Below are 12,115 nucleotides of genomic sequence, written 5' to 3' on the forward strand. Positions count from 1 at the left end.
CACCAAGAATTGGACTTATAACCAAAATGAAAAGATAAATATACGAGATCTAGTCTCCTCGGACTATGCCGATGACAATTTACTCTGAGCAAAACCTTTTTATTCTTGTTTTCTTTTCATTTGGGCTCACTATAATTGTAATCTGATTCATTAGAGTCTAATTTTTCAGCTCACTCTTTATAAATTTATTTTATTGGGCTCTTTAAGCCTAGATTCTTTTCCCCTTTAGACTTAGACTCCAAATTAGGTCCTTACATGCTTGTTCCTGTTAATAATCTTACCGTTGAGTGTCAGATAAGTGACGTCCATTAAAACATGTCACTAATATAATTCTAAGTGTCACCATAATACTAACATAAATGAATGATGGAATCAATATGAAAATGAAATCAAACATAACGGACCGAGAGTGTACTTTAATCAGATTATAAGATATCATATCCTATTTTGATGTTATAAAAGAACAACATGTTTTAGTTATCGGTTATAAACTCAACGTACTTACTTCCATCCAACTCATTACTATGTTAATAAATAAAAATTCATCAAAAAAAATATTAATAAATAAAAAAGTTCCTCCAAAACACTTGTTTTTGAGAAATAGCGATGCTCTCAATTTCAAATAAAATGTAGAGAGAACATTTCACAAGTTAGATTTTATTGTATCATCTAAAATATTAAGTGACTATTCACTATCTCCTTCATTGTATTGGATTGTTAAATAAAAATTATACATACATACATGTATGTATATGTGTGTGTGTGTATTGCTTGAAGGTATAATCAATCTTATGCAATTAGGGACAGACCCAAGATTTTAAGTTAGAGAGGGTCAAAGTATAAGAGAAAAAAAAAAAACTTTAAATAGGCATTCATATAGTATTAACAAATTAACAAATTATAAATATACAAAATCATTGTTTCTTAATACATTAAGATGCAATCATCTACCTACAAAGACAAAACAAAAAACAAAAAAATAATTTTTTTTTTTTAAATATTAGGTTAGATAGGATTTTTTTTAAAGCTACTTTATCTATTTTTATTACCTCACTTTACAATACACCCAACATCAAATGTTCTATTTTTTTATCACTTCATTTAAAATAATATAAATAGCTCATTAAAATAATAAGGAAGATAGTGAATTTGATTTTTTAATTGAAGGAAGAGAGATAATCTTAATAATATTGTATTTTATTTTTAACAACTTGCTATAGTCAACTGGAATTTATACCAGTATACTGTAGTTGCAAAAAATTTAGCTTTATCTCCTCCAATAACACATGGTTTTTTGGTTCTTTGGTGGTAAAATATATATTTTTTTTTGTTGCTAAAATACAATCATTATTGTGAATGGTTTTATTGTTTTGTTAAGTTTTTGAGTTAGATAATTGCTAGTTGTGCTAAGTTGGCTAAGCTGATTGGGGAGGAAGGGGGCCTAAAGTTTTGGAAGATGGGGCCAACTACAAAAATGAAAAATATCATAAGTAAAAAAAAATTGGGCAGGGGGGCCCGAGCCCCTACTTAGGTCTGTCCCTGCATGCAATTCATTTAAAACTAATGATATCAAAACAAATGAGTAGCTGCTATTATATTTGTATATTCATAACCTTCATGTTTAGAAAAACTTTTACTTAAATTTAGCCGAATCAAAGTGGACCGAAATGTTACATTAATGTGGCTCATTAGAAGCATAGCAACTATAAATTCTATACCTAAAATTTTAGATATTACAAATTTGAGATCTGCATTTTTTTGTAATAAATTTGGATTTAGAAGATGTGCTCTTAACCCAAACTTGTCTTTTATCATTATATAAGTGCACAAAAATGTATATTATGCACCTAATGGACCAAAGTGTACTTACAAACCAAAATAGACCAAATAATTGAAGTAGACAATATAGGACCGAATAGGATAAAAGTAGGGGTGTCAATTCGGGTTAGCGTGTCGGGTTCGTGTCATGTCGAGGTAGAGGTATTCGACTAAATGGCTTAACCCTAACCCGATCCATTTAATAATCGTGTCATTTCCTTCAACCCTAACCCAACTTGTTAATAAGGCAGGTTGACCTGACTTAACCCATTTGATACGCTTAACAAACGAGTCGTGTTAAGTTGACACGTATGTAACACAATCCATTTCAACCAGCATAATATTTAATATAACATCCATCTAGATATATATTTACATCCCAAAAGCAGTGCATACACTTCAAGTCTTCAACCCACATTTAAAATAATATAGTTCAACAAAAATATAACATTCATCTAGAAATAAGTTCTTTACACTCCAAAAGAAGTGCATACACTTCAACTTAAATTCAAAATAACATAGTTTAACAAAAATAACATAGTTTAACAAAAATATAATATCCTTGAAACTCGCTAAATGCTAAGTATCAATATTGAAAGAATTGGAGCAAACAATAGACTAATCCTGACTATAACTACGATTATCATCCTGAGAGAGAGAGAGAGAGAGAGCAAGAACTGGTTTGAGACTTTGAGTTTGAGAATTGCACATGAGACTATAAGATAGTAGAGTGAATAGTACGACTGAAAAAGAAGAAGAAGATATTTATAAGAAGGTTTAGAGATTTAGGGTTTGTAGGGTTTAGAGATCTAGGTTTGTAAAGTTTCAATTTTCAATTATATCCCTTGTAAGTTTTTGTAATTATTCACTTTTCTTTTTAAATTTAAAATATATGTTGGATATAAAAGGTTTTTTTTTTTTTTGTTGGTAAACAGAGGATTTTATTAAGAACTAGAAAGCAAAAACAAGATATAAAAAGGTATTTGACAAATCTAAAATAAAATAAATATTTATTTGTTATACGAGTTAAACATGTTGTGTTAAGTGGGTCATTTCGAGTTGACACAAATAATTGGTGTGTCAAATGTGTCTATTGCGGGTTGACCCGCTTATGACACATTTGTTATTGTGTCACTTTCAGGTCGACCCGTTTATGACCTAAACCCATTACGGCACAACCCTAACCTGCAAAAACCCGTGTCGGGTTTATGTCGTGTTTGCGGGTTGGGTCGAACATTGACACCCCTAAATCAAAGTCGACCAAAATGGACGGAAGAAAACAAAATGGATTGAATGAGACCAAAGTTGACAGAATGGACTGAATAGGACCGAATAAGACCAAAGTAGACATAATGAACCGAATAGGACCGAAGGGGACGAATAAGATCTAATAGGACAAAATGGACTGAATAGAACCAAGTGGACCAAATAGGACAAAAGTGGACTAAGTAGGACGAAATTAGACCGAATAAGATTAAAGTGGATAGAATGGACCGAAATGGACTAAGTAGAACCAAAGTGGGCCAAATAAGACCGAATTGGAACAAATAGGACCGAGTGGACTGAATATGACCAAACTAGACCGATAAGTAGTAAATGGACAAAATAAGACCAAAGTGGACAGAATAATATCTAATGGACCGAAGTAGATCAAATAGACTGAAATGCTAGGTTGATTTGGCTTAATAGGAGTTTAGCAAAAATAAATGATACACTTAAGCTTTTAGATATATTAGCTTTTGCTTCGTCTTCTAAAACAAAAGGTCATTGCCCCATAATTTTTAAAATTTTTTTAAAGTTATAAATATAATTACAAAACTCATTCAAAATCACAATTACAAAACCTATTCGAAAGCCAATCTCATCTCCACCCATTGGACCACGCTGATCTCTATCTCCATGGTGAGGTCTGAGAGAGGGGCAAAAGAGAGAGTGAGAAAGAAGAAAGAGGAAAGGGAGAACTAAGGACTAAGATTGAGAGAGAAGCAAGAGGCTAGGTGAGAGAGAAATGAGATCTGAGTTTGAAACTGAAACAGAGAGAAGAAAGAAAGTCAGGAGAGAGAAATTAAATAAAAATGAAATTTTCTTTTAGCATTTGAGACATTTGATGCAGTAGTGTTTTCGACTAGTGTACTAAATGCTAAAAACTAGCATTTTAATTAGTTGTTGTAGTGCTTTTAATATTTGATTTTAATCATAAATTGTATTAAAAAAAACACAAATTGAAACACAATTCTAAGCATTATCCCTCCCAATGAATTATTTAATTTCTCCATTTTTATTTGTAAGACATATGGCATTTAAAAATCAAATAAACATCACATATCACATATTCAATTAAAGATTAAAGGGATTTGGATGATTAAATGTGAAGGGATCTGTTAAGACCATTTTATGAAGAGATTAAATTCAATAAGAACGCGATGTAAAACCTAATTTTTATCCCCTCTAATCTCAACATGCCACATCTTCATATTATATATTAAAGAATATTCACAATCACACTCAATCAATTCTAATACCCATTTGAAAATCAAACTTAACTATAAGTTTATTGTGATGTTATTATATGTGGTAGAAGTTTTAAATAAAAAAATGACATGACAATCTTTTATTGAACGATATAAAATATAAGTTTTACATTCAACTCTTACCAAAATTCGGACTCGTTTGAGAATGCTTCTACCTCAAATGATATTTCCTTATACAAAAGGAGGCATATCTATTGGACCGTTCCATTAAACGCATGTCGTTTCAACCTTTCACCACCTTCCTACAATATGCACCGTACGATTTAAACTTCCTCTAGCCCAAACCCATTCCATTTCTATTTCCAAACCCCTCTCTCTCTCTCTCTCTCACCAAAACCCAAATTGAAAAAACAAAAAAAGAAAGCATAGCCGGGAAGAGTCAAGAGAGTAGAGAGTAGAGAGTAGAGTAGAAGAAAGAAGAAGAAATGTTGCGTCTACAGTCTCTATCTTCTCCACTCACAACCCAAAACCCAAAACTCCACCTAAACCTTAGCCCCACTAAACGCTCCGCTTTGAAGTTAAACCCCAACACCAACATCAACTCCAAAACCTCACTCTTCGTCGTCAAGTGCCAACAGAGGTTCACCACCAACACCTCCTCTCCAAACAACTCCTCTTATGCTTCACAAACCCCCCCAGCAGGTAATATACAACACTTCCACTATTCCCATTTCCTATTATCTGTTTGGTTGCCCAGAAAGAATGTTGGGATATGAAAGAAAATGAAAATAAGAATGTGGGTTCTAGTTAGTTTAACTAGTTAAAGTGTATTCTTGTCTAATGAGAGATATGGGTTCGAACCCGCCTACACCGAAAACCAATTGGTGGCGGCTTTGTCTTTGATGTTAAAGAGTAATCATTGAGCAGACCCGATAAGTTGAAATAGTATTGTATCTAAAAAATAAAAAGAATTTGGGTCAGTTAGGCTGCTATCAGAATACTATAATAATTAAATAAGAAAAATGCTAAAGCTAATACCAAGTGTACTAAAAAAGGCTTATAAACTGACTTGGCAATTTTAAGTATGTGATTTGTATCATTTTAGCAACATAATGAATAAAAATATCTGAATATACTTTTTAGTGATTGGTGACATATCAGTTTGGAAGGCTTATGCAGTAAAATTTGTAATATCCCTAGCGTTTTTCAATTAAATAATTAAATTCGCTAATTTTTATTTGATTAAGGGTTTATCATGGTGTTAGAGCATGTGTTATACTGTTATGCAGTCCAACCTTGTTTGAATTCAACATGTTGGCCCCAGTTATTGTGGATGAGTTTGGCCCCATGTAATATAAAGTGTTGGAATTACTGGTTTGGTTTGTGTGTGTAGCTGGAACATTCCCGACTAGATTTTTTGTGGGTCACTCAATATACAAAGGGAAAGCAGCTCTTACAGTAGAGCCCAGAGCTCCGGAGTTCACACCTTTGGATGTATGTTTTGTTGAGTTTCCTGTTAGAAACATGGCTTTTGACTTATTAGCGATTGTAGTAATTTGTCTATTTTTTATGGTATTAGGGTTATGTTTAGGTTGCTTGGTTTGTGATGGTTTGTGTTATGTGCAGTCAGGGGCATTCAAAATATCCAAGGACGGTTTTGTGTTGCTTCAGTTCGCTCCTGCTTCAGGCATTCGTCAATATGATTGGAGCAGAAAGCAGGTGATCTACACTTGGTTATTTCATATAATAAAATGTGAAACTTATGGGATATGCTTTCTTATATTCTAAAATTTGTAGATTTGTGGATTTATGAGGACAATAATGGAAGGGAATCATTGAGTGAATGTCAGGATTGCAGATGATATTTTGTTATAACTCAATTCCCTCATTTGCACTTTTGACAATGATTGATTACATGCTTCTGCAGCAATGCTTTAAAACTCTTATGCTTATCAAAAGGAAATGTTTTAATACTCTTATGCTTATCAAAAAGCAATGTTGTAATCTTTCGATTGTACCATTCTACGCTCTGTTGATTTCAATCAGATTCCCATTTGAAAAATCAAGTTGGTGAGTTGAATGCCTTCATTGGGCTACTACAATCTAGTCATGGCAACTGTATATTGTCAGTGTACTTTTATCTTCAATAAGTAGCCCATTGTTCAATGTGGGTCGAAGCATATGGTTGCCTGGTTGTCTAAATGCTATCAATGAGAATAGTAATTCACAAATTTTAACAATAGCGCTTGGAGACTTCTTAGTTCATCATGTTATTGCTCTAAGTTTACATACAACTACATTGATCTTAGTAAAAGGTATAGGTATTCCTTACGGTGAAACATGAGAAAGATGGATTGCTTAGAACTGGATGAAATTGTGTCCACCCTCACAACGACTGACGTGCTACAGCATTGGGAACTTACATTCAAATAATAATAATAAAAATTTTCACTCTAGACTGGATGGGCTGTCGAACCAAGGGAATCTCCTAATTGTCTTTTTCTGGGATTTCTTACCTTCCTAATTGTAGCAACTAGCAACAGTATGGTGACCTATTAAATTAAAAGAAAAGGAAATTCGTTTGAGCCAGTACAGGAATTTTTTTTATTTCTTTGAAGTGGCTTACATTTCTTATTCTTTTCCTAAACTAATGATAATATTTTATCAGTTTATTTATTTATTTATGAGTTATTTATTAGTTATTTTGTATATGCACCCACAGTCCCATACGTATATAACTCAGTCCCACACACATTTTATATGTGTATGTCATGAAAACTCAGTGGCACTGATTGCTCAAATTATTTAGCCTGTTATTTGATTCTGATTTCTCTGCTTGTATGGCTCCATTTGGTATGAGTGAATTCATTTTTAATCATTGTTTTTTCATAGGGTTAATGTACAAGTTGATATTTCATTAAAAGAAAGAGATCTTTTCTCTGTATTTTTAATTGTAACGTGCACCTAAACAACAGATATCCTGCTCCACCATTCTGCTATGACAAAAGTCTTGAAGAATGAGTTGAGCTTCAAGCTTGTTTATCCTAGAAGTTGTAAAATGGTTGCTGGCTTAACAGAACCCTTTTGGTCAATGCTAGTTACAATATTTTAAGTTCTTATTCTAAAAAAAATGTGATAATCAAATAATGTCATTAACTTCTAGATACTAATACCAGATATCAATTTATTACTTTTTCTCACTTATCCATACAAAATAGTGATGTCTAGTAACTTATCCAAAAAAGAAGAAGTAATGTCTAGTATTAGTATACAGAAGTTGATGAAATGTGAACTCTTTGGAGATGTCTTAGAGTTTCAAGTGCATGATGATACTTTGATTTGTTTGTATGCAGGTATTCTCACTATCAGTGACGGAAATTGGAAGTCTAGTTTGCCTTGGCGCAAAGGAATCGTGTGAATTTTTTCATGATCCTTATAAGGGAAAGAGGTACTGTCTACTCTATACCTCAATTGCAACATGGACATTATGAAGGGTTAGAAGCAGCTGTTTAGGCTGCAAACTCTTCCTATATGTTGTCTTATTTTTAATTTCATTGTTCTTTATGATTACATGAACTATATATTTTGATCATGTTGTCTGTCCTGTATGTAAATCTATTTTTACCTTACTATACTATACATCCATCTCTGTGTTCTGTAATGATACAGATGTACAATGGCAATAATATTGGTACTCTTTTAAATGTGGCTGTAACAATATATGTGCCATATCCATGCATATCAATACATTAAGGCCGGTCAGGCTATTTTTGTGTTCATTGATTCATGTTGCATTGCTTCTTGTTAATAACATTAGGTAGTGCTAGTACCCAAAAGCTTTAGCTGTTGTGTTTCATCACAATAAAATGTATTTAAAGTCGTTCTGTTTTGCAGTGAGGAGGGAAAGGTCAGGAAGGTTTTGAAGGTGGAGCCTCTTCCAGATGGTTCTGGCCACTTCTTTAACCTCAGTAATCCTCTTTCTTCATCAAGTCTTGGCAGGGGACTTTCAAATATTGTTTGTTTTATGAGACAATAATTTTTGAATGTGATGCAGTAGTTGTCAACTGTTTAATCACTTGAAGTTGTTAAATTTTATATTCTCAAGCCCAATAGCATAACTGTGGACATATACTTGCCTATTTTAAACTTTTTTCATGTTTATTGCCATAATGAATATATAAATATCTCAACTTTGACAATAATGACAATAATGTTAAGTCACCAAATGATGTATTTTTCTTGGATAAGAAGCTAAGATCAAGTTTAATTTATTCATCTATAATGTGCTCTGTATCTGATCTTGTTATATCATTTTTTGAAGGTGTTCAGAACAAGCTTCTAAATGTGGATGACAGCATTTATATTCCTGTCACCAGAGCAGAGTACACTGTACTCATCTCAGCTTTTAATGTATGATACACCTCTCTCTCTCTCTCTCTCTCTCTTTGAGTGAGCGCATGTGCGGGTGCATTATTTGTGTTTGGGTTCTATGTGGGTGATTGCAAGGAAGGGCATGGTAGGGGCTTCTTGCCTTTGATGGCAAGAGGGCATAGAAAATTGCCAGATCTTTTAAGAACATGTTAATGAAAATTCCTCAGATGATCCTAATAAGAAAAGGAATTTGGATTTAATGTCACCCAGTTACATCCTTCGAAAAGCCAGAAATCTTAGTTCATAAATAGCACAAGTCTTTGCCAGTTTATGTTAATTGCCATATTTCATTTGTTGAATGAATTATCATTCGAATCTTCTTTTGCTAGAGATTATGCTTCATTTGGAAATTATGTCAGAAACATAATTTTTGCTTTCCTTTGATGAATGACAAGGTTACCAATTTGCTAAACAAATAGGCTGGTATCAGTTAATTATTTGCCACATAAATCTACTGTGTTTTAGCTTGTTTTCTGGCATTTTGTTGTTGCTCCTTTTCTTAATGTTGAAAACTTGAATTATCCATGTATGCATGCCTGTGTTTCAAGTTTCTTGCCATTTCTGACTTATTGGCTTGTTATGGTGCAGTTTATCGTGCCGTACCTTATAGGTTGGCATGCTTTTGCTAATTCCATAAAGCCAGAAGAGACAAGCCTTGTGAATAGTGCTAACCCTAGATATGGGGGAGACTTTGAGTGGAGCAGATAGTGAACATTGCAGTGTCTCAGAACATGGTATAGAGGACTGGGCTTAATTTCTGAACCTTCTTGTTGTTGTTGTTGTAACCACTCTCTTTTTAGAGGGGTTGGTCCCAAATATTGGCATCACTTTATTCTCTTGTTGGAAGGAGGATTGAAATGACAATGAATGGACAAAGAATGCAACTATATTATGCCAAATGAAAGAGTGTAGGGCATTTGATGAGCACAACAGACCAAAATCCACAAAATTTTAACGTAAAGAGGTCTCAAGAAATTCATAGATTTTTTTTTAGTAGGTAATGATTCCTTAAAAATGAATTTAAGGAATAGAATAAAGCTATGTATGCAACATGTTAACACCAAAATCTATATGACAAGTGTTAATGGTACGTAAAAAAGTGATTTTAGATGAGAACCAATAAGAGCTTGACAATAAAATTTAGTTGTGAAATTGTTGAAAACTGTTGTGGCTGTAGTACTAAATAAAAAGAAAGAAATATATCCCCATAATAAATATTGGATTAAACAAGAACTATATAGAACTATATGTATATAAAAGATTAAACAAGAACCTCGACTCGGGGAGGTGCTTTTGCTTTGAGTTGGTGTACAGTAGATCTTATTCTGCTCAAGTACAATAAATTATTTGGTCTATCTTAAGAGCATCCACAAAAGTCATTTTATCTATTTTACCTTCTCACATCTAACAGCAGTGATTTTATTTTAGCTTTTAACATAATAAAATAATATAAATACTAAAATAAAATAATATTTCATTCAACCACCAAAATACAACCAAAATCGAAAGTAGTGTGAACACATGGTGGACATTAGGAGAGACATGGAGAGGTAGTGAGGAGAGAGACAAAAGTAGTAGTTGTGCCTGTAATTATAGAGCCAAAAAAATATAGTTTTGGCTCCACTTTTGCAGGGTACATTTTGAAATTTAATGATGCTAAAAATAGCTATATAATTATTTAGCACCACTGTTGCTAGTACTCTAGGCACTTCTTTTCCCTCCCCAGATTGAGGAGTCTGTCTGACTGACCTAATTGTTTCTCATAAATTACATCAGACTTCAAAGCTCAAAGGACTATTAAATTTTAACTGGACTACCAGAAATCACAAAACCAAGTCATAACCATGTACTAGTGCATCAGAAAGCCAAACCATGTCAACTCGTCCTCATTTCCCTCAACAAAAAAAAAAAAAATAAAAATAAAAGTGCAAGAATTTCTGTAAAGAAAAGAGGTGAAATAGAAAAATTCTAAGGCCAAATAAAATGACACAACAACTTGAGCCACCACTATTCACGTGACAGACTCTGAATGGTGAAAAAAAGTTATGAGTTCATATAAAAGTGATAGACAGTCAGTTACAGTCTAACATTTAAGATAGTTATGGCAAAAATTATGGCAATTTAACTAAAACTACTCAGTGAAATAACATACAATGAGACAAACACCAAGAATTTTAACTCAAAGATTTTATGCCCGTAGAAATCCCATAAATGCTATTCTTAACAGAAGTGAAGTGACAACAAACATACTATGCCCACAGAAATTTCATGCGGATGATTCAATGCATTTCATACAAACTGATGTTATACATACTAACAGACATTAAAAAAAAAAAAAAGGAAATTTATACAAGTGCTTAACTTAGGTACAGTTAGTCTTTTTAGGTATTGTATTTTGGATTTTTTAATTAAATTCAAACAAACAACTGTATTAATCAATGCAACACAAATGGAATTATATTTGTTTAAGAATAATTAAATCCGATGCAGTCAACCTAAGAAATTGTATTTAAATTTTGCCCTCCGCATAATGCTACCACGCTGTATATCTTCATCATTCTAACTAATGTTCTCAAACTTTTGGGTGTTTTTTAAGTTGTACATATCCTTTCTCTCAAAAATTTTAAAAAAAAAGTTGTACATTATCCTCTTAACATTAATAAAAATCTGGACATTGATCTTGTGTATAACATCACATCTCCCATTGATTTCATCTTTTTAATGTTAAGATTAAATGATTATAAGAATTTCTAATATCTAATTTGCAAACTTTAAAAAAAATTGTATTCTAAATTTACAACCACAGAATCAATTCTATAAAACCAAATAACTACAAGTTAATGATGCTCAAGCTATGTTTATAAGCATTCAGACTATTCAACAAGGCCATTAAAATTTCTTGTATAACATTGTTAACTATGTGACATAATGAAGCTTTCTTAGAACTCTAGATAATGTTACTGTATGGGCTCTTGTGTTTTGGACTCATGATGCATACTTTTAAAATGACAAATTCAAATCACAAATGCTTATATCATATATATCTAAAAACTGATTAGATTTATTAAGCCTCATTAAGCAATGTGACAAATTATTAATTTAAATATTCCAAAAAAGACAAGGCGTCTCATTTTCAAAATACAATTTTTTTTTAATTGTCAAGAAGTTTTCTATTTGATTATATTGTGTAATAAATTGGGATTGAAGCAAAGTATTTAAGAGTGATTTATATATAATATTTAATTTATGGACAACAAGGCTAAGAGTAAATTGGCTTTGCTTACTAGTTAAGATTCAAATCAATGCCTAATCAATTACTTAATTGGATTTATTCTTAAGCATGATTTTACTCATTGACTTATCTACTTTTTTAAAATGTAGCCTTGGGTTAAACG

The 12,115-nt window shown here is 32.3% G+C and overlaps 1 protein-coding gene across 1 annotated transcript; it reads left to right on the forward strand.

Moving 5' to 3' along the window:
- The first annotated feature begins 4,643 nt into the window (after nt 1-4,643).
- LOC142627274 (single-stranded DNA-binding protein WHY1, chloroplastic-like) lies at nt 4,644-9,647 on the forward strand. Its single transcript, XM_075801099.1, has 7 exons — nt 4,644-4,991; nt 5,683-5,783; nt 5,916-6,008; nt 7,643-7,737; nt 8,184-8,257; nt 8,611-8,699; nt 9,309-9,647. Exons 1-7 carry the CDS (start codon nt 4,775-4,777, stop codon nt 9,426-9,428), a joined length of 789 nt encoding a protein of 262 aa, XP_075657214.1. The 5' UTR covers nt 4,644-4,774; the 3' UTR covers nt 9,429-9,647.
- Nucleotides 9,648-12,115: the final 2,468 nt, after the last annotated feature.

The sequence above is a fragment of the Castanea sativa genome, chromosome 3, assembly GCF_040712315.1.
Source record: "Castanea sativa cultivar Marrone di Chiusa Pesio chromosome 3, ASM4071231v1".
In the NCBI taxonomy this organism is placed as follows: Eukaryota; Viridiplantae; Streptophyta; class Magnoliopsida; order Fagales; family Fagaceae; genus Castanea; species Castanea sativa.

What these genes read in the sequence shown, in the direction of transcription:
- LOC142627274 (XM_075801099.1), top strand. Translation starts at nt 4,775, where the DNA reads ATGTTGCGTCTACAGTCTCTATCTTCTCCACTCACAACCCAAAACCCA. An exon ending in CGGAGTTCACACCTTTGGAT is followed by an intron (nt 5,784 to 5,915) that starts GTATGTTTTGTT and finishes TGTTATGTGCAG; the next exon opens with TCAGGGGCATTCAAAATATC. An exon ending in TGGCCACTTCTTTAACCTCA is followed by an intron (nt 8,258 to 8,610) that starts GTAATCCTCTTT and finishes CATTTTTTGAAG; the next exon opens with GTGTTCAGAACAAGCTTCTA.